General features: G+C 38.1%; 1 protein-coding gene across 5 annotated transcripts in view; it reads left to right on the top strand.

Moving 5' to 3' along the window:
* Positions 1 to 23,815, top strand: part of LOC129724022 (cAMP-specific 3',5'-cyclic phosphodiesterase 4A-like) — a 477,938-nt gene that overhangs the window by 153,853 nt on the left and 300,270 nt on the right. For 2 of the 5 annotated variants that reach the window (XM_055678606.1, XM_055678605.1), the window contains exon 3: positions 15,524 to 15,571. The exons of the other annotated variants lie outside the window; for them this stretch is intronic. In XM_055678606.1, coding sequence (XP_055534581.1) covers positions 15,524 to 15,571 — 48 coding nt within the window. The remainder of the gene's footprint in view (positions 1 to 15,523; positions 15,572 to 23,815) is intronic. 5 annotated transcript variants of the gene reach the window in all.

Below are 23,815 nucleotides of genomic sequence, written 5' to 3' on the forward strand. Positions count from 1 at the left end.
ATAGTTGTAGATTTTGGTAACCGCTACTGGTCATATATCAGCAGATAGCTTAGACTTAGAGGTCAATGATAACATCTCACTCTTTACTTTCTATCGGACGAACATCGCTTCTAAAATCACGAATTCATGTGTAAAAGATTTGCTTTACTGAATCGTACGCTGCTTTGGTATCTGTAAACAGATAGAGGATTTACAAGTTAAATATACATGACGATTATAAACAAAATTATGAAAAGCAAGTTATAATGAAATAAAGCTCAAATAAGAAAAACGTTTCACTTTACATTGTTATTCGATTTTCAACCAAGGCAGCTGAAAAGAGTGCAATAAATCTTTAATACTTCTTCTACACATGTACCTCTAAGGTAGTATTGGAGTGCATGCTTTCACTGAAGCAACTGGCAGAAATGAATCAAGTATGGTATGGTCAAGTATACTGGGTTTCTGGTCACTGCGGAGTGGAAGGCAATGAAAAAGCCGATACGTTAGCTAGACAGGAGTCATGTATCGATTTCATTGGCCCATTGGAACCGTTCTGTGGGTTGTCATCAAGCGCCTTGAAAACCTGGGAACATCGGACAATACAGAAGAACTGGATATGGTCAGTAGGGCTACGCCAGTCGAAACGGTTTATGAAACCGAGCGTGGAGGAAAGCCAGCAAATGCTTAGTTCAAATAAAAAGAAACTAAGAACAATTACCGGACTGTTTACAGAACACTGTCCAAGACAAATTGGTCAGTCAAATGACACAATTTGTCGTCTCTGCAGTGCACTAATACAGCGCAGAATAAGAGCCTTTGGTAAAGGAACTTTGGAGCCTTTCGAGGTCTGGTCTGCGAATCCTAATGAGGTAATTAATTTCATACGAAATTCAGTGCCAAATTTTAAGAAAGAGTGCAACATGACAACGACGATCACTTCCATCAATAGTGATATGTCTGTTACAAGTACCTAGACTAAAGAAAAGGTATATCACAAAAGATCAAAATAATGGTCGCATTGGTCCAAATCTTACAAAAAATACTTCTTTGATTATTTCTGCATTTAACTGGAAACTAAACTGAAAAGTAACAATCCAAACAAGCATTTTTTTAGTTGAAACTTGGTCTAGTTTAACTCGCCAATCGATTGGTGTTAATGAAGTAACCTTACCGGTGCCAGAAGCAGATGCATTATAGTTTATCAGCTGTGTGTATTGATATCATTTCGACTATGCTTCCATTGCATGAATCAAAAACAAAAAAATTTGAAGCGCTTCGTTCATTCGATTCATTCCCACTGAGGCTAAATAGAATAGTAAAATTTATTAATTCCTTAATAATTCAGCACGTATCTGTATCCCAAACGAGTGCACTTCCATTGCGCTACACTGGAACGTAGAATGACAAATTCGTTTTTCTGTTATTTGCGCCCGTTCAGAGTGGGGAGACCTGGCATCCAGTGCAAAATGTAAGGTACACGTATGATTTATGTTATGCCGCATCCTGCAGCTTTTGTCGTTTCATCCCTGCGGTTTGTGTTTGTGATACGGAGTTGAAATTGCATCCTTGTGGGTTCTTGCTTTACGGTGCACGTGAAATCATCAAAACCTAGGATGCTATCCGAAGTGGAGCAGCCTGAAGGAAAGTTTTTCGTAATGATGGAAACGATTTAGCAAATATTGCTCAATTCCTAGATTACATAACGATGTAAGGCGGTTTTTTTTTGCAGATAGATTCAGTTTACCCAAAAGTTTTGGCTCATAGAATATTCAAGCTGGTACCTGCAGTGATCAATCGAACATATTCGCGGAAGTCTGAGTGTCAATATTGCAGCCGTGGAATAGCTCGAAGATAAATGGTTTCAATCTCTTAACATAGTCTGTGAGATATTTTCGAACCAAGCGGCATTCGGGTGCACACAGCCAAGAAAACAGAGTGCGTGTAAATCATAGCCAAACTGTAGGTGAAAACAAAATATTGCCATATTTCTTCATCAAATTACGCCAGGTGGAACAGCCATGGCGTCTTGGCTCCATTTCCTAACGAGCGATAGTTTAGTAAATTGAGATGAATGTGTGATATTATCCTTACTTTGTCACATTATACCCGTGTCTTTCCCCGAGGCGTTGAAGCGTTGACATACGCAAGCGCTAACCTATGGTTGTACCCAGAGCCGGATTTACGATTGTGGGGGCCCCAGAATAAAACAAACCCGTTTTTTATCGTACGAGTTAAAAACACTTATTTCTCATTGGAAAGTTACCAAAAATTTGCTAGAATTTTTTCTTACGAGTTTTTTTTTTGCAGAGAACTTATTGATTGAATAATCAACATTCAGCTCCTTCAGAATATTGTACTCTCAACTTGACAATGCTAAGTTTGACAGCCTTTCACTCTTCATAGTCGTACGCAACCTATTTTCAATCAGTTTCATCTTCGATAAAGACCTTTCTCCAGTTGCGTTCGAGATCATTAGGCTCAAATAAATAAATGTATGCAACTGCTCGAAATCCGGGATTTTTTTCTTGATATCTGAAAAATAAAAACCTACCGCAATTCGAAAAAAATGCGATCCGCGAGCAAAAATTTGCACACAATTTGAGAAAGACTGCGCAAATATAAGGCTACGCTGGCAATAATCTACAGAACCTAGGAAAAAACTAGGGGTAAGCGGGGTAAGACCGCCCCCTTAAGCAATTCTGTTTATAGAAAAAAAAGTTGCGGCTGCAATTTCATTTTTTCTTCGCTAAGAGGTTCTTCTATTCAATACCCGCATTTAAAAAATAAGAACTGAAATATTTTTGTTTATTTTCCAGTTTTTTTTTTCAATTTTGAAAAATTCATTGAAAATGTGCAGATCTTTTTCATGCGGGGTAAGCCCGCCCACCAGCGGGGTAAGATCGCCCACCATTTTTTGAGGATAAACAATATTTTTAGGGCCGAAACGGTTGATTTTATCGGTATAGTGTCTCTGACAAAGTTGTGGATGGTATTTTTTTTTCTTTTTAAATAAAATATACACTGTGAAAAATCTGAACAAAAAAAATTTCTAAGTTCAACTTACTTTGTTTTCTGATTATTCAAGTTCAGATCAATGTTTAGGTAACTTTTTTGGTTTTCAAAATAAATAGATTTTTCAGAATTGGGGGTTTTCAAGATATTTAATTCATAATATACCTATCTTTAAGCTAAAAATTAAAACTCATTAAACCTGTCTGTATGATTCTTTTGAAGACTTATTATGTATAGAAAAATACTAATAATTATTCTTTCGTTTATTTATATTTTCAATTTTCTATGTTTTTTTTTGAAGAACAAAATTATCAACGACTCTATACACCAAACAAACCGTCCAAAAAAAAAATTCTTCACAAAAATTTAGCTATTAATATTTCTATTACTCCATGATCCAACAACCATAAAATTTTAGCTTACCTTTTGTAGATTTTACAGGCAAAAACATATTTTTTCAAATAAATTTTAAAAAAAATATATTTTTAATTCTATTCTTATATCTTTTCTTTAAATTTTTTTAGAGTGTGTATTTTTTTCGGAAGTAAAAAACTACTATTTTCAATTCTGCCGGAGACGTCATACAAATCAAACAAACCGTCATGGCTCTAAAATCATTTTGGTTCATTAACACCATTTTCACACAGGTTTACTTTTTTCAAAAATAAGTCGTGTTAAAATATATTACTAGAAAAGCTTCAACCAAATCGAAAATGGTCGATTAACATCGATGTCTTATGTGGCTTGAAGTTGCTTTACTGATCCTGTAAATATTCCTTTGTAGTGTCGAGGCATTTGGGTCTTGAAGTAAAACAACAAGCAGTTGGATACGTGGCGGTTTTACCCCTTGTATAGTGGGCGACTTTACCCCCAGTGGAACATTTTCATATTTGACCGAAAAAGTAGTCAAAATTACAAGATTACTCATGGCCTTCGATATTCCCGAAAGAAGATAGATTCAGGCAAGCGATTAAACGTATATTCACGAACAAAACAATAGATTTTTAGACTGAAAAACCTTAAGTCCCGTTGCCGCAAAACAATAGCGCATTGACTGGTTGCCAGCTGAAAGGTTGTTTTTGATTATTTCTGCGACCGTTCGCGCACTATCAAAACAGAAAAACGCGCAAAATGTTATGTAATTATACTGTGACAGACACGTTAAAGAAATTTTTCAATTATTTTATAACTTGGTAGTAAAACTACAGTGGGCGGTCTTACCCCGCAGGGCGGTCTTACCCTGTTTACCCCTACACACTTCTGCAGGTCAATAAAATCTGCACACGGACTCTGAAAATCTGCATTTTGCAACGCAAATCTAGTATCCCTGATTCGGACAGGTAAATTTATTTTCGGAATCAACAGCAATGTATTAAAAAAAACTTGTGGATTATCTTCTTTCCTGCTTGATTTCCCATGCGCGCTGGTTCGATTCAAATGGTGTGTTAATGTGTGTCATTCCAAGAGAATCGAAGGTGAAATCTTATGGATGTGGTTGTGATATTGGCGCTCGCGAAAAAATAACACTGAAGGAAAGTTTCAGATTGAAATGGTCTGTTCAAATTTTCTTACTGTAAATTGAACTTTTGATTGAATCTCATTTTTGATAGAGAAAAGAACTTTTTCTCGTTTTGTGGGGGCCCCAAAAATGGGGGGGGCCGGGGCCCGGGCCCCCTGGGCCCCCCCTTAAATCCGGCTCTGGTTGTACCTAACAAACAAGCAATAATCTCTTTTCCTTTTTCTTCTTTGCTAAGCTAGTATGAGACAGTAGCTTGATTAGAATTGGGGATCACCATAGTCTATTAATTTTACTATAAAAATGCTACACATGTCGAATATTGGGGGTTAATTAAAAAAAAAAACAAAACATAAGTTTACATTCTCATATGATTTCTCTGAAAATGAAGTTGTTACAAATAATTATACTCTAGAGTAAATTTATGACATACAAATATCGACAATTGAAAGATAATGCGCGTCATCCTAATGTAATAGGGTATCGAACGTCTTCGTCAGTGGTTTTCTTCGGCAGGTTTTTGCATAAGATTGCTGCAGAAAACCTGCCGAAGAAAACCACTGACGAAGACGTTCGATACCCTATGTAATTTGAAAGTTCAAAAATTAAATTTTGGAAATAAGCTCGAAAGTTAGAAAGTGGCAGAAAAGGAGCTTTAAATTTCCAAATTTCATAACACAGTCATAAAAATAATTGAATTGTTTTTAATGGAAAGCGAAGGTTAACTGCGTCATTACTCCTGGCGATTGTCATCTGAATATGACTTTGAGCACTGACGAAGACAAGGGGCTTCCATGCAATAAGGTATATACGAAGGAGCGGCAGATAAGCGTGGTTGCAAGTGTTAGATAGCAACATTTTTCGCGTGCTGAGATCGTGACGTCACAACAACCAATTAAACACAGTTTGGCGTAGGAAAATAAATGGATTTTGTTTAAAATCGTATAGAATTGTTGTATTATGATAATATCAGAAACAACGTGTGTCTTCCAGGTATTGTCATAGATTACGTTACTTTTTTGGTTAGGGTTTAAATATGGAAAAGTTTCCAAAAACTTTCATCATCACTTATTCCCGATTTTCTCATTTTGGCCTTCCCCATATCCCTCATATAACCTTGCAGGAGGTTGTTCTGAACCTCCTGCAAGGTTATGTGTGTGACACAATCAATAGATGGATCCTAAAAAATGGTGGATCGTGGATCTTCAAGTTTTCTAGTTTTTTTACAACTTATCTGTGGATAAATGTCGTCGTAAGTAGAGCACTTAGTCATTGGTTGACTCGCTTCATTCACCATGCCACCGCCGACCCTAATGAAAAAAGCGCTCTGAACCTGTTTGGTCGAAGAGTGCATCCTTCAGTTGGTGCATCTGCCTTGTGCTGGTTTAACAGCTCTGCTAAATACCAGCGCGGACCTAGCCGTTCTCTCGGCTCGCTCCGTCTGTAATAATGGATTCACCGGTGGAAATGTGAAAATTGCTGAACGGCTAAAACGTAAACAATTACTTTAGGACAGCTACGAATGGTAGATTGAAACATTTCCTTCCGATTCTGAAATGCGTCGGGAATCGTCCTGGAACCTATACTCGGAATCTTCCGCGCGAAAATATTGTGAACAAATACAAAATTTTGTGGGAAGATCTGGAACCCGAAAGAACAAAACGCCAGCGTTTCTCAACATCGAGATTTTTGGGAGAAGCCTGAACTTTACAAGCTCTAAAAAGAATAATTTGTTGAAAATCCGCACTAAATGCCAAATGTAAACTATTTTTGTGATGTCACAACTTTTTACTCGCCACCTCCAAAATCTAGATTTTTGGCGTTACGTAATTAGTGTACGACGCCTTGCTAATTCTTCGACCTATTCAGTCGTCTTTTATTTTATCAGGTTATGGTCCAAGATATTGTTATATAGCAAAAGATATTGTTACATAGCAAAATTGTTATATAGCAAAAAAAGCAAAGCCTTGGTGCTACATTCCGATTCGTTACCTTCTGTTTGTTATACACAGACTTCGCAGCCAACTGTTTAGTGTACAGGACAATTGCGAGGCTAGCGTTACGATCCTACTGACACTTACAGTCTCTCTCGAGCCCAGACTCGAACCTACGACGACTGGCTTGTTAGGCCAGCATCGTACCTCGAGATCGTCTGGGTGCTAATTGTTATATAGCAACAACAAGCTAATAAACGAAAAATTGTTATTTTTTGCACGAAAATTCCAAGTAGTTTGATCAAGATATTCGTAGGACAAATGGGAGTTGTATTATTACTAGCTTATCGGCCAATACCGAGTCAGCATCGAGTGTTTCTGAGTAAGTCAACTGTTTTGCTGAATCAGCAAACATGGGCTCCGGACGGGATCAGCCAGCAAGGGTGCTTGAGCAGAGGATTCCGAGTAGCGTGCCCCATCAACCGTTAGACAAGCTCCGAGGCCGTGAGGACTACGCGGTGTTGGCCTTCGGTATGCGTATGGGAACCTGGAAAGTTTTGACGTAGAACTACGTCTAACCGCACTATATCGAGATACATTCTGCGGAAACTAAAACCAAGGTGTAACGTCGGAATGAAAGATTTCAAACGGTTATACTGATGGAACCACATGATGGATCACAATAATCAATATGTCGTTGGATTGATAAAATGATGGACAATTTTGTGATTCTTCAGTAATCATTATCATTTCATTGTCAAACAGTGAAAATTTCATAAAAGTTTCAAGGTCGAATTTTCACGAACAATATACCAATCACATGCGAGCACGCCAGGCACAGACTTCATGAGTAGACACCAACTGCCTGCTGTGATATCCTGTATAGAAGTGGCAAAAAAAATTGACAGAACCTCCCCGTCCCAATAGGTCAACTAACGTTTGCTTCTATGAGCCTAGATTATTTTGATGTCTTGAAGGTGAAGCTTTTTCGGAAAGTTTGTAACCACTTCCGCTATCAGACAGTTTCACGTTCTGCTGTTAGAATGTTATCAAAACTGATGTCTCGAAAGAAAACATGCTGGCACAGACTACAGTACTGCACCGAGCAATGTATGAATAAAGCGCTGGTCATTAGTCGTCTATCTGTACAGTAGAACTCGATATTCATTTGTGTGCAGCCAAGTCAAGTGAAGATTTCATTGTCGCTATCGACGCACAGTGGGGCGTGTTGGGTTAACGCATAAGTACCTATCGTGTTGCGACCGCTGGAACACAATCGAATTGCCTAAACGGCAATTGTCTTCTTTTTCTTCTTGTTTCGTATAGTCGCAGTAATATCATTCAATATGATTATTCGGGTTTTAGGGACAGTACGGGACGTCTCGAAATTTTCCGTTGTTCCAGATTTATTGGGGGGAACCGTGGGGTTCCCTTCCAGAGACACAGGCTAGATTGAAGACGGTAGCGGAACATTGCTTGCGACATATCAAACTTTAAGTTTTTGTAAACAATTCTCCGATTCCGGTCATCCGCATCAGCAACAAAACGAACCAAAATACCTTTTTTTTGGAGCCTTAATTGGTTAAAAAAAAATTTAAAAAAAATCTAAAAATATGATTGAACATAATAGCTCGTTTTTGGTAATGTGTGTCGCAATCTAACCGTGCCAAAGGTAAAACGGGCTCAAATCAAACAGAGCCTCAAAAGAAAATATAAAACTATTGTAGTCCTACGTCAACTTTGCGGTCGTGTCTTGGATACCACCCTCCTACTTTTTTTTCAAATTCAAATTCAAATCAGCGATGAATTGTCGGAGCGTGCTCTAGCGGCGATTTGCTTGGGATGGGAATGGATGCATCAGGAGTCAAGTGGACAGCAGCTTGGGTCGAATCAAAAATTCATCAGGATGTAACGATCGAGTCTAGTTTTAGTGCCGGCGGATCAAGTGTGAAGAAGCAGCCGACCAAGATGAAGGACAACTCCAACATGAGATGTTTCAAATGTGAGGCTTGGTATCGGAATGTCCACAGAAATCGCAGTCATCCAGAAACGAGAAAAATTCTCGGGACGTTCGAAGGAAGCCATTATTGGTATGTTAGAAACAGAACCGATCAGCAGATGAATGGATGTTGGATTCCGGAGCTGGAGACCGTATATACAGGGACAAGCATATTTTTGTAGAAGCAAACAGGTCATCACAGACCATCTATGTTGAAGATGCAACTGAAATACCGGTTAGAAAATTATCATCAAATAACGCGATGCGGTGCTAATTTAAATTGACACGCTGAAAAACGGAAGGAGTCATAATTTGCGTTGGTCTCTCAGTCAATTAAAACAGTCATCAGTAGCCAAAAAACAAATCAAAACGAAACCGTTCGAATTGAAATTCCTGGGTGAAATATTCTGTTACTTTTCATTATTTTGAAAATAAGGAGCCCTGGTTCCTACATTGTCATATTATGACTCATAAGTCAATGACAAAAATTTGAAAAAAGTAAAAAAAGATATGATTCAAACAGACGGAGTAGAGTAGAGTAGAGTAGAGGTCGAGTAGAGTAGAGTAGAGTAGAGTAGAGTAGAGTTCGAGTAGAGTTCGAGTGAAGTTCGAGTAGAGTTCGAGTAGAGTTCGAGTAGAGTTCGAGTAGAGCTCGAGTAGAGTTCGAGTAGAGTTCGAGTAGAGTTCGAGTAGAGCTCGAGCAGAGTTCGAGAAGAGATCGGGTAGAGTTCGAGTAGAGTTCGAGTAGAGTTCGAGTAGAGTACGAGTAGAGTTCGAGTAGAGCTCGAGTAGAGCTCGAGTAGAGCTCGAGTAGAGTTCGAGTAGAGTTCGAGTAGAGTTCGCGTGGAGTTCAAGTAGAGTTCGAGTAGAGTTAGAGTAGAGTTCAAGTAGAGTTAGAGTAGAGTTAGAGTAGAGTTAGAGTAGAGTTCGAGTAGAGTTCGAGTAGAGTTAGAGTAGAGTTAGAATAGAGTTAGAGTAGAGTTAGAGTAGAGTTAAAGTAGATTTAGAGTAGAGTTTGAGTAGAGTTAGAGTAGAGTTAGAGTAAAGTTAGAGTAGAGTTAGAGTTCGAGTAGAGTTCAAGTAGAGTTAGAGTATAGTTCGAGTAGAGTTAGAGTAGAGTTAGATCAGAGTTAGAGTAGAGTTAGAGTAGAGTTAGAGTAGAGTTCGAGTAGAGTTCGAGTAGAATTCGAGTAAAGTTTGAGTAGATTTCTAATAAAGTTCGAGTAGAGTTAGAGTAGAGTAGAGTTAGAGTTCGAGTAGAGTTCAAGTAGAGTTCGAGTAGAGTTAGAGTATAGTTCGAGTAGAGTTAGAGTAGAGTTAGAGTAGAGATAGAGTAGAGTTAGAATAGAGTTAGAGTAGAGTTAGAGTAGATTTAGAGTAGAGTTATAGTATAGTTAGAGTAGAGTTCGAGTAGAGTTAGAGTTCGAGTTCGAGTAGAGTTCAAGTAGAGTTAGAGTACAGTTCGAGTAGAGTTAGAGTAGAGTTAGAGTAGAGTTAGAGTAGAGTTTGAGTAAAATTAGAGTAGAGTTAGAGTAGAGTTAGAGTAGAGTTAGAGTAGAGTTAAAGTAGAGTAAGAGTAGAGCTACAGTAGAGTTAGACTAGAGTTAGAGTATAGTTCGAGTGGAGTTCGAGTGGAGTTCGAGTAGAGTTAGAGTAGAGATAGAGTAGAGTTAGAGTAGAGTTAGAATAGAGTTAGAGTAGAGTTAGAGTAGAGTTAGAGTAGAGTTAGAGTAGAGTTAGAGTAGAGTTAGAGTTCACGCAAAAGTTGAAGTCTTGTACAATCATTGTGTCTTCCCGATTCGCACAAATGTTTCACAGAAATCGCACTATAAATGTGTGAATACATTGACATAGAATGAAATCAGAATATGTATCATATACCGACACTTTATTTCTCACGTCGAGTGTATTAGTGACTGCACGCGCTTTTTTCTCAAGCGACGAGAGAAATTTCTCTCTCGCTCGTAGAATTTCCATGTATGTGCGACAAGAAGACACGTTACATATAATTTGCCGGTTGCTCTTTCGGTTCGGATTGCGACGCGCAAGGCGATATCTCGTTGCTTCACGAAATGAGCGAGACACCCCTGCTGTACATACTTGATACCAGTGTCTCTCACTCTTACTGTCGGTGCGTGCTTGCTGCTATTCAGAGGAATGCATGAAGAAGAAAAAGTATCTCGAAAGCGTGTGTGCAAAAGACTTGATAAGCGTAGCATATGTCTCGTCCTCAAGCAGAAAGGAGGAGAATGGTTTTGCTTCTCGCTCGCTTTGCAATGCTGCTTGATACCGTTGATACCAGTTGAAACTGTTTAGGTGTAGTAGTTTGGAGCTGCCAAATACATTGGAGAAACGCTAGAGCATTAATTGCGTTATGCCCAACACGCAATCATTGTACTGGTTCCGAATTACATCAACAATTGCGCTAAAAACGCACAATTTTGTACTGGTTTCGCACCATCCAACTATTGCGTGTAGAGTTAGAGTAGAGTTCGAGTAGAGTTCGAGTAGAGTTAGAGTAGAGTTAGAGTTCGAGAAGAGTTCAAGTAGAGTTAGAGTATAGTTCGAGTAGAGTTAGAGTAGAGTTAGAGTAGAGTTAGAGTAGAGTTAGAGTAGAGTTACAGTAGAGTTAGAGTAGAGTTAGAGTAGAGTTAGAGTAGAGTTAGAATAGAGTTAGAGTAGAGTTAGAGTTGAGTTAGAGTAGAGTTAGAGTATAGTTAGAGTAGAGTTCGAGTAGAGTTAGAGTTCGAGTAGAGTTCAAGTAGAGTTAGAGTATAATTCGAGTATAGTTCGAGTAGAGTTAGAGTATAGTTCGAGTAGAGTTAGAGTAGAGTTAGAGTAGAGTTAGAGTAGAGTTAGAGTAGAGTTAGAGTAGAGTTACAGTAGAGTTAGTCTAGAGTTAGAGAAGAGTTAGAGCGTGTAGTAGTAACGAGGGACAACTAAAAAATTGGATTTTTTGGAGTCCTGAAAGACCTAAAAAGATGGATAAACTCCAAGAATTGATTAGTTTCTCTTGAAGATACATTCATTATGAACAAAAAAAGTAACTTGAGAAAGGTCCGTAACCGGCCTTCCGACGAAGCTTTCTTATGATGCCGGAGAAAAACGCATCTCTGGATTCTATCAATCAACTGTTTGCAGTTCGTTGGTCTCCAGTTATTTTTGCACCGAAGGAACATAAAATCCCAAAGAAATCTTCGATTGGACGACACCGAGGTAGATTCTTTGGGTTACGTGTTTGTGGTACACTTGGAGGCGAGTGGATATTCAGGAACGTTTGTGTTTTTTGTCGTGATGTGATGATATTTTCTCTGGCCAAAACACATACCTTTCATCGGTATAGTTTTTTTGGGAGAAATGGGAGAAATTTTGTTCAAATATTCGTTCTGGCATACATCTTAAATGGTAGTCAAACCACTAGTCTTGAACCATCATGTAGACAAGAAAAATGTCTTTTTCTGTCCACTGTTCTCGCTGGTTTTCCACTGCCTTTCTAGCGGATTATTGTTGTGGTTTGCAGGAAATTATACACAGTCGTAACCGGAAGATTTTCTCTATCAAAATGGTTTACTGTGAACTTTTTGTAAGAGAGCCACGAAAAGTTCCAAATTTTTCTTTGTCACCCGTTGGTTTGTTATCAATGATTCAGCTAGTAGCTATGTTGCGGAAAACATAGTTTGGAAAAACATCAATCGCGTTTTCTGAACCAGCACCCAATTCGTCAACTCGGATTCAGCAAACAATCCTAATTGACTCTTTTAGTTTACACTAAAAACACTCTATCAAACATCCTCAAAGTACATTTGGATTCCACCGAACGAGCCGGCGAAAAAAAAACTGTAAGTTTATAGCCCGAAAGCTATCCGTTATCGTGATGCAGACCTTTGTTCTCGCAGAGCTATCGCACTCCTAAGCAATTCTCACCCCTTCTCACGGGCTCAAGCTGCCAAATAGGAACATTTACATCCCACCAGCTTTCCACTCCGATCGTTTGGGAAATAATTTTATTAACGATGGTACGGAAAACTGCGTGCCCCCATACCCATGTCACGGAAAGGGGAGCACCTTGCCCAACTGCAACTAGCTGAGATGGGAGTTGGGGTTCCATCAAACGGTCGAAAACTGTGTATTTGCGAGAAATCATTCCAAATATTTATAACTGCCGCCGCCCGGAGCTAGTCAGTGATAGAAACGAAAACGAGGAGTCTGGGGCTCTGATAAGATAAATCAATAAATATTTGTGAGGTGGAAAATTCAAGCATTTCTCGGCGCGCTTTGCTGATCATTTCATCATCCTTCGGAGGTTGATTTTTATGTAATTTGGCGAAGTAATAATTTAACAGGTCAATATTCGTTTAGTTTTAGCCGAGTGACAGCGATCGGAGTTTCGGTGGTTTTGAGTTCAGAACAAATAAGGAAAGTTTTTGGTTAGGAATTTGACCATCATTACTGGAATGTTATTCTTTCGATGGAATTTCATGCTACCTCCGTCATTGCAGGGCAATCGTAAATATTGAAAGGCGAATGACAAATTAGGTTTTCTATTCACAAAACGACTTGCGTCATATTTTTGAAAAATAATTCTCGAAACTTCTCTTCTAGCAAAGTTTGCTGAAATCTACAATTTCGCTAACCATTGTTTCCACGAAATTCGTACACATGTACGGTGGCGTGTCGTGTTGAAATAACAAATTGTGTTTTGTCCAATTCTGAGAACCACGGATCGATAACCTCATAAAAAAATCAAAAGCGGTACACGTTATATAAGTAAGTACAATTTCGGAACAGAAAAAAAAATCCTTCTCATCCTAGAGGCTGGATTTGTTTCAAGTGCTCTAACTAGTAAGTTGTAAACCCGTTGTTGGTGTGTGCGTGTTTTAGTATCGTCAAGCATAAGAAAAGATAATTTAACTTACGAAATTTTTTTATTATTTGCAATAAACAACTAACACTAATTACAGTCATAATTACCAGTTCACAATTGAAACTTGGCAACTCTATCCTTCGTATGGTCACGTTCAACATAACAGGATCGAAAATTAAATCTTCGATTCAATTGCACGTTCGATTCAGCGATTACAGCGAGAGGTCACCACCAGTCACTATTTGCAACCGGTTTGAGAGTGCACCTGGTGTCAACCTCTCCGTGTGTCAGCAAAGATGTGGGAAAACTTGCTAACGCAATTAGGTGCCAAGCTGCAATTGTGTTTTCAATCATTGCTCAGCTCAAGGCTGCAATTTATACCGAGGCGACAAGAGGGTGCCCCCAACTGACTGGCTAGAATACGGGGCCATGGGTGTTATTGGTGAGCTTGGATACAGAAATATTGACTTTGCATCGATCACATAAGATTACAACTGTGAATTTTATATTTTGTATTTAGACCAACAAAACAGCACGTTCAACTATTTCTTCATGTTTCAGTCTTTCCGAATTAACATAAATATATTTAATCTTAGGCACTTCTACGAAAAATTGAAACAGAGTTGAAATGTTTTCTGCAGAATTCCTTGCGCACTCCAATCCAAACTCCACTCCAAATTACTATGAACAACTCTCTTAAAATATTTTGAACTAATCGAACGTACCTGGGGGAACGTACCCGTTGTAGGGGATAAAAGGTTTCCAAATTTCGAATCATTCTTTGTAATTCACTTTTATTTTAGCCATTTTGGATTTTTAAATGGCACCTGGAGTCAATTTCCGGTTCCTGAACATCATCCTGATTCCAAAAATACTCAGATCGGATGATACATTTTGTGCTGTTCTGCAAAACTGAAAGTCGCCATCTTGGATTTCAAAATGGTTTTCGGTTTCTGGGCTTCGTCCCGCTGTCGGAAATATTGCTATTATGTCCATTGTATTTTTCTCTAAAAAAACATTTTTTTTTCGTATATGTAAGAAAATTTCAACTAATAATATTTCCTGTGTCTTAAGTTGGCAATTCAACTGAACTCAAAACTCTCTGGGCCTAGCGCCACCAGCTCTTCTTCCCCATGCGATGATAGAAAGCGTAATTTTTAAAATTGCTCGCTTGCAGTGAGACTGCCAATGGTATCGATTGGGACCACTTAACTCGAACCAAGTATGTGGCTGGGTGGCTAATCTTGAAGATTTATTTCTCAGTTCTGTTATATTTTAAAATTCAAATTGACCAAATAAATGGTGATTTAAGGTTTAATTTCCTGTTGTTCACTGTATACATTTTACTGTTACTCTCAGACGCAGAAATAAGTTGCAATTTTACAAAGCCAAATTTACCTTAGCTTTTCTTGCCATCTACCGGAGTAACTGAAACAACGTTAAATGGTAAAGGTTTGTTCCCAGTGCACTCGCCGCCAGCTGTTGCCCGCATAGTTATGATGATGCTTCTGTGTTGTCTTTCTCGCGGCAGCTTACACCGGAGAAGTTGATTTTACCAAGAACAACTATTACAAGACGTCGATTTAGCATCAACATTTGCTAGCGTTGAAACCACTTACTTTTGATTAGATCCTCCAATCAAAGTGAAAGCAGCTCTTTGCTTTTGTGGTAGTTGTGGTGTTCTTCAGTTTGATTTTTCTTTAGTTTTATTCATACTGTCATAATCAAGTGAAATAGGAAGTACTAAAAGGCTCACCAAAGACTTTTTTCGATTTAAATTTTGTTTGTGACGTTTTGAATACTAAAGTATAATCTTAAAAATTGGAAAACAAATCTTCAACGAGTGTGCGAAACTCTTCTCAGTCGGAGAAAAACGCGAATTTGCGTGAAACCAACATCAACCCAAAGTGAATGCGACATTCACAACGCTAAGACCTAGCTGTAGGCCAATAAGGAACATGTTGTGTTTGGGTAAATATTGATAATACTAAAGCTGTGTTTTTTTTTGTCTGCTGACCGACGGCACTCTTCATAGCAGGTTGCCTATACTTGCATTACGGTTTATTTCCTTTTTGTTTGTTTAGAAGGCTTATGTCAACAGTGGAAGGCACGCACAATAATAATCGTCGGCTCGGACTAATTAGTCGATAACGAATAAAGTGACATCAATGAATGACTATCTAATGTGTTGTTTTTTTTCTACCTCTATCTTTCAGGTAAGGATGAAATCGAGCGTAAAAACCAGAAGTAGCTCTCATATCAAGGTGATTTTATTGTGTTTTCCCTATCTCTATTTTTCGCTCGGGAGAGGACAAAATCGAGCGTAATAATCATAAGCAGCTCTTACGTTAAGGTGATTTTATTATACTCTGGCCGAATATTGAATGAAAATTCAACTAATCTATCACTAACGAGGGTGAAAACGATGTGAAACGTAAACAAAATTATCATAATTTTAATTGATTACTCTACTTTATTATTTCCGTCAATGATTTTCTGATCTTCTTGTTGTTTAACCCCGTCATTGTTTAATGCGGGGATTAAAAACTTCCCGCTCTTCGCATAAAACTTTCCGTGTCAAAACCTCCGTTTAACCTTTACGAAGCACATTCAGTTGAGGTGCATTTTTTTTTCTTTGCCTCCATTTGAGAATAGTTACCTCCATAAAACAGGGGAAAATTGAAACAGCAGGGCCAAATAAAAAACAGTCCATTCTGCACAACCTATATTTAAACAGCTTGTTTCCACTCGTATTTTCGAGTTAATTTTTTTTTTCGACATGTTTATGCCGCATTTAGTAGCCCAGTAATCCTCATTCAGTAAAGTACCAAGTTAATGAAATTATTGTTGGGTTATTCTGTCATGTACAAAATACACATGGCTCTGAAGTGGTTTAAAACGGTTGTTTCGAGTTTAACGTTTTTACTTATTACAGTGTTATCACAGTGCTATAAACATTACAGTGTTAAAAACATTGCTTCGAATTTTACACATTTTCCTTATCCGGTTAAAGTTTTTTCTCTCACTACCGAGCCTGACTTCCCATATACGGCGCATGAAAATTTAGAACTTTGTAACGGAAGCAGGCCGTCACTGGCATCCTCACTCACTATCATCAGCATCGAACGGCAGAGGCTATATAGTGAGTCAATTATGCAATTGCAGGAGTCGTCGTCGGTATCATAGTTTGTTGTGCTTTGATAGGCTACTACTTCCCATGAACAAACATGCATTGAAGGCTCCCATCCGATATAGCGTCCCCAGCAAGTAGTGGTAGGCGATTACATATGGGCGGTAAAGTATCCGCAGTGCCTGTTCTACACACAACAATGGATGGAATGAATGGATTTCCAGTTCTACTTGCAGGATTCCATGGAGGGTCATTATTTGCACTGAGCGCCATGTCACGACAATACGCTATGTGTTATTGATGTAAAATAGATGCAGTTCGCGTGGTGCTTCAGGCGCTACATTCAGGGCACGGACGGAGTGCAGTAGATTAGCAAATTATGTCTAATGAAAACTGAATAGTATAAGTTGGAACAGCGAACGAACTACGTTGGTGAAATGTGCTAACGCGATGCTCTGTAAGTAATTATCGAAGTTCAGCGCGTGGGAAGGCATGTACCTAATTATTCAGCTTTAAATAGGGATTTTTTTTTATTATTTTTATTTTTTTTTATAAAAACTGCAAAATATTACCTAAATAATGCAACCGAAACGATCATGGAGAAATCAGAAAACAAGCTGATTTTTTGAAAAAATACTACAAGGTATACAGCCCTAGGGTTGTATGAAATGGTGACGTAGGACTTAACACTGTAATTAGGGGATTTTTTGTTACAAAAAATACAGAGCCTGCAGACAGAATCAAGGTGTTTGCTCAGCGACTGTACGTATTTTTATTTTCAGCCTTCCCTGGAAATCAATTTTTTTAAATATATTCAACAACACTCGAAAGAATATCGTATATATTTGGCGATATTAGTATTAGCCTGTAGTATTTTTTGTGCAAACAACATGTATTTGACAGGGCACAAGCGTATCATTCTTGTTGAAAAAGCACCAAGAATTTCTCGTAATGCGTCAAAGTCAGAATTAACTCTATATCCTCTAAAACCAAAGCCAATAATACTTAAATCCAATAATACTTACTCTGATTAAATCAAATCTATAATATGGTTCTTACTTTCAAAATAATATAGAAGCCCTTACAAAGGTTCATTATTCGGCAAACATAAGAAGATATGTCTAACAAAATTATTAACAAGTTCCAGCAAAAAACCGTAACAATCAACAACTCCATTTTTGTTTTTTGCTTGACTATTTTGTTTATTTACCTACAACTACATTCGCTGTGTTACGAAGACTGCAAATATACATACGTTTATTATGGTAAAGCTTTGAGTAATAATATATCATCTAACAATTTTGAAATGTTAACAGAGATTCTAATGTATCTTAGTAAATAAACCAAAAATTCACAAGCATTCGCAGGCTCTTACTCTTCTATAAATGTGTATTTGTGAATTTACTCTTTCGATACTATCCGGTCACGATTAATTAGTGAATATCGAAGATGAAATTGAATAAATATCCGTTGCAAAGATTTACAATTCTTGTTAAATAGTTTATGGTAATCATATTTATGAGATAAACTTACAATCACCATCAACAGCAGCATTGCAGTTTTTCCTCGGTTGCACACGAATAGAAATGTACGAACAAAAGTGTACCACTGCAATACGAATAGTACCGCTGCAGTATGAATAGAAGTGTACCGCTGAAATGTACGAATAGAAGAGTACCGCTGCAATCACGAGAGAGACCTGCGGTTCTTTACTCCACTGGTACTGGTACTGCTTTTACCGGCATGTTTTCTTTCAAGACATCAGTTTTTATTAGATTTTGAAAGCAGGTTTAGAAATTGTTCAAGAACGGGGATTGTTTCAAACTTTTCGGAAAACTTTTACCTTCGAGACATCATTTTAGTCTAAGCTCATGGAAGCAAAAATAAATTGACCTATTGGGACGGGGAGACTCTGTCAATTTTTGTATCGATATCGATACAGAGAATAACACGGGGAACGGATGGTGTCCATTCACGTCGTCTGTGCTAGGAATGCTCGCATGTAATTGGTTCATTGTTCGCGTAAGTTTCCCTGTAACTTTTTATCAATTTTCACCGTTAAGCAGTGAAATAAAAACTATAACTAGCGTGTTATAAATTTGTTACACATTTTATCTATCCAACAACATATTGGTCATTGTTATCCATCATGTGGTTATGCTGTTATTAACGTTTGAAATCTGACGCAACATTTGCCAGTTTCATTTACAATTTTACAGAATGCATCCCAGTATTGTAAACAAAGACGTAGTCCCACGTCAAAAATTAATTATTTTTTCACAGGGTGATTTTTTTATGAAACAACCACCGCTTCTTCCGGTTTTGGCGATATCTCAATCTGCAATTTTCGAAAATGAGGGAATAAAATAATACAGCTGCAACCAGAACCCTTACCGGCTTACAATCACACAGTTTTCCTTCATGCTAAGCAAAAACAAACCGGCACTAAAGAACAAAAATAGAGAAAACGAACGCTTGTGTTAAATGGGAATACATTATATCCACTGTTCTCTTGGATTCACTCTTGCTTGGATCAGTTTTGACGTTTTGTCTTGATAACGCTTGCTGTTTGTTTTTCGTTTTCACTTTGACGAAGGAATAGTGAAGATCATTTGGTTGGATTCGAACGATGCGCGCGAAATATTTAAACTGAGTATAACAGCCCGTTACTAGGACGAAAATCTAGTGTATCTGAGAGAGTGCTGCGATAGTTGGAAGTGAAAATTGAAAATGATTGGCTGTAATTTTAGTAGAATTTTGCTGGGGAAAATGACTTTTATCAGCACTCCCTACACGTTGCCCCACTGTCGGCTGTTGGTGCATGAAGCAAAACCGGGAAGAAAGCATTTTCGTTTTCGAGCACAGTTTTTGAAGCACTTCTCCTAGTCGAACAATTTCAGTACTACTACTCACTATCAGGAACTCGCGTACTCTTTCACGGTAGCTGAGTAGCAATACGAAAGAGTTTGTTCGTGTCGGTGTGTGCTTGCTGCTACTCAGGGGAATGCATGAAGAAGAAAGAGTATCTCCAAAGCGTGTGTGCAAATGCTTGAGAAGCGTAGCATATGTCTCGTTCTCAAGCAGAAAGAAGAAGAAAGGTTTTTCTTCTCGCTCGATTTGCAACGCTGCTCCCACGTGACTACGCCATTGAAATACAAGAAAATTCATGTCATAGAAACATACTTGACAACCCACGTACTCGAGCGGGGGCCTAGTGTGGTTGGTAACGTCTCCGCCAACCACGCTCGACGCCTGGGTTCGAATCCCATCGCCGACATAGGTGTCGATGGTTGTGAGGTGGCGTGATCCACTCACAACCAACCTAACTGGTCTAGATACAATCCTAGCCGGCACCGGGAGATTTTCTGAGGCAAAAAATCTCTGGGATCACGCCTGGGCGTCGGTGATTGCCACAACAACAGTGGCGGAACTAGACCGACGGAAAATAAGCGAGAATAAAAAAAAAACCCACGTACTCAATTTATCTCGGAAAACAAGTTAGATGTTTAAGAGTTGACAAATAACCAATTTGCCTCCCGTTACCCGGACGAACACATATGATTCGCATAGATTCTCTAGGATTCCTCACATTGGATTCGTGAGCGTCCTTGAAAAGGATTCCTGAAAAAAAATCCTCAGGAATGCCTTGTATATGGCTCTAGGATCCTTGAATAAGAATCGTGAGTGGGAATCCTCCGGATCGTGTTTGCGATTCCTTTCACGATTTCGTCACCGTGTTAATCGGTATCCTGGGGATTAATGATTTTAGAGTAATATTAAAATTGTTATTAAATTTGTGTTTTGTTTGTATGGGAATCTCCCCATCTTTCCAGAAAAGTGAGGTATGTCAAACCTCCATAGAAACATTTCTCGAACCTATGAACTCTGACATACCGAATATGGCTACATTTGCTTGATTACTTCTCGAGTTATGCAGAAGTTTTGCTTCATTTGTGTGGCTGCACCTTCCTTTTTGAGAGAGAGAGAGAGAGAGAGAGAGAGAAAGGAGTGTTGAGGTACCATAGAAACCTTTCTTTCCCCCAAAAAACTTACAAGCGAAATTTGGTTCCATTTGCTTGATTAGTTCTCGAGTTATGCAGGAATTTATGTTGTATGGGAGCCCTCCATTCCAGAGAGAGGAGGGGTCTCGAATTACAACCTTCCCCGGTCCCACAAACCCTTGCATAAGAACTTTCTACACTAATCGGTTAAGTAATTTGCAAGTCAATAAGGATCAGACAGACAGACAGAAATCCACTTTTGTGTACAAAGACAACGGGTGACAACTGAAAATTTGGATTTTTTTTTCTTATGCTGTCAAAAATTAAATAAACTAGAACAAATACCTATTTACTGCACTCGAAGAAACATTCATTATAAACAAAAAGATAGTTAAATATTTGAGAAAGGCCCAGAATCGGCTGTAGCTTTGTCAGGATGCCGGAACTGGAGCGTTGCACGATATTCGCATCGACTTTTCGGATGCACCTCTTGATTCTACCATTCAACTGTTTGCAGTTCCTTGCTCCCAAGTTGTTTTTGTACACCTAGGAACGCAAAATTCCGAAGAAATCTTCGGTTAGGCGATACTGAAGAATCTTCTTAGATTGCGTATTTGGGGTACAAATGGAGTCGAGTGGTTGTTCAGAAACGTTTGTGTTTTTTGGCGTAATGTGATGTTGTTTTATCTGGCCAAAATGCATACCTTTCATCGGTATGGTGTTTTTAAAGAAATGGCATCCATATTTTGTTAAAACATTCGTTCTAGTACATATACTTCTAGATTGACGCCATTTTGAACAGAACTGTGCATGCATAAACAAAACAAAAAATACTGGCCTGAAGAGGAGAGAGAAAGAGTTGTCATATCAACATTATTTCTCTCCGAGCGTGTTTGTTGTTGAATATGAGTACTACACTGGGACACGGTTATATGGGAAAAAAGCGATGCACAGTGGCCCAATAAGGCAAAAAGTGAAATTTAATCCCGTAGCGCCTTTCACCTTCATGCTAGCCTAATAGTGTCTTCGGAACGATTGTTTGTATGAATGACCCGCATAATTGCAAACTGGCAAAAATTATGAAAAGTCTACTACACTTAAGTCGCTTCTTACGCGGGGGATACGTGCCGCGTAAAAAAAGCCGCGTAAAAAAACCGCGTAAATTCCGGAATCCGCGTAAAAAAAACCGTGTAAATTCCGGAATCCGCGTAAAAACAAACCGCATAAATTCCGGAATCCGCGTAAAAAAAAAACGCGTAAATTCCGGAATCCGCGTAAATTCCGGAATCCGCGTAAAAAAACCATCGTTAATTTTGCATTCCGAGTGAAGGGAAACCGAAATCCGGGCAAAAAAAAAAAATACCGCGTAAATTCCGGAATCCGCGTAAAAAAAAAAACCGCGTAAATTCCGGAATCCTATCTTCATTAGGTACAAAGTTATGAAGTATATTGTAAGAAACTTACTTAAAATTTAGTTTGCTGTACTTTACTTTTGTTAATTGCATTTTACACGAAAGTGTTGTTCGAAGGAATTGTTTGAGCACACAAAACACATATTTTTGTCAATGATTATACACTTCCAGAACTTTTCCTTATAAAGTTGTATCACATTTTAGCTTATTTTTTCGATAACTTCAACAACGTATAGGTTAAAAATGGACAAGTGGAATCATGATGTCAATGCTTGTCCTTGAAGTTAAGCTTAAGTACTATAAAATCTTGTAGGTTCTATTTGTCCTAATCTACCCATATTACAGTACGGCGAGCATATGTTACAGTAGGTTTCCATATATAAAAAATACTAATTTTTTTTGTGTTAAGAGATAGAGGAATGGTTTATTTGACAAAGTTTCAGAACTTGCAAAAATATGAAACTTTGCTGAACAAACAAAATTCCTATCTTCATTTAGTACAGAATTGGAGAGTATTTTAAATGAAAGTTACTTAAAAGTTAGTTTCTTGTTCTTAACTTTTGTTAGTTACACTTTACAAGAAAACCTTGTTCTAAAGAAGCATTTTTGCATATAAAACAAACGTTTTTGTTGACGACCACACAACTACAGGACTTTTCAAAGATATAACAACGTCCGATTTTTTAAATTTCTATACGATTTGATATGGGAAAATCCCTTTTCTAAAAAAAACTTTTTCAAAACTTATTCTCCAGAGATGTTGCTCCTAGAAATATATCAATACATGATTTTCGTAGGAAATTTGCCTGGAAAAAACTCTTCTGGAGACCGTAAAGCGCTACGATATTTGTTGAAAAAGTTATTCTCCCTAACTGATTGAATATATGACGAACAGCTCAACATTGAATTTTTCTAGCAATACTGCTGCTGTTGCATATTCAACCTCGTGATGGAAGTAATATCGCATGCAAGCCGTCTTGGAAGTTTCTCCGAAGATCTTCTGGGCAAAAATCACACTCTCAAGCCTAATTTCACGCGAAATTATTTCTTATCCGTAAGCAAGATTGGATGCTGCAGCAGTGTTGCTGGAAAAATTCAATGTTGAGTTACAGTCAGGTTTTTTTACGCGGTTTTTTTATACGCGTTTTTTTACGAGGTTTTTTTTACGCGGATTTTTAATTAACGCGGATTTTTGAATTAACGCGGTTTTTTACGCGGATTTTTGAATTAACGCGGTTTTTTTTACGCGATACCGCGCTAATTCAAAAAAATTGTCACGAGTTTCCGAATCAACGTCGGTTTGGAACCAGAAACGTTTACATGTTTTTCTAATAAAAGACTTAGTTCAAAAAATATTCTCCGCCCACCGAAAGATCCGGAATGACCGTCACAGAGGACAATTTGAAATACTGGTTCTAGAGCGTCTCGGGCTTTTTCTAAAGCCCTTCTTGCTGGACTACTTTACGCGGATTTAAAAAAAAACGTGGTTTTTTTACGCGGATTTTTGAATTAACGCGGTTTTTTTACGCGGATTTTTGAATTAGCGCGGTTTTTTACGCGGATTTTAGAATTAGCGCGGTTTTTTACGCGGTTTTTTTTACGAGGTACGTATCCCCCGCGTAAAAAAAACTGACATTCGTCAGATATTCAATCAGTTTGGGGTGAACAACTTTTTCTACAAACATTGTCGCGATTTACAGTCTTTAGAAGAGTTTTTTCCAGTCAAATTTCCTATAAATGATATATTGATATATTTTCAGGAGCCAATTAAACATCTCTGAGAAAAAGTTTTGGAATCGTGTGCAAAAATATAGTTGCCCATAAGGAACACGAGAGCCATTTTTTGTCCCACCCTAATGAGTACCTCAAAAAAATTCCATTTTTAGTTGCTACCCGATACTCGTGAAATTTTTGAGACCAGTATCAAGTGAAAAAATATCAATTTTGAGAGTATTGCAGAGAGAG

This window comes from Wyeomyia smithii, chromosome 2, assembly GCF_029784165.1.
Source record: "Wyeomyia smithii strain HCP4-BCI-WySm-NY-G18 chromosome 2, ASM2978416v1, whole genome shotgun sequence".
Classification (NCBI taxonomy): Eukaryota; Metazoa; Arthropoda; class Insecta; order Diptera; family Culicidae; genus Wyeomyia; species Wyeomyia smithii.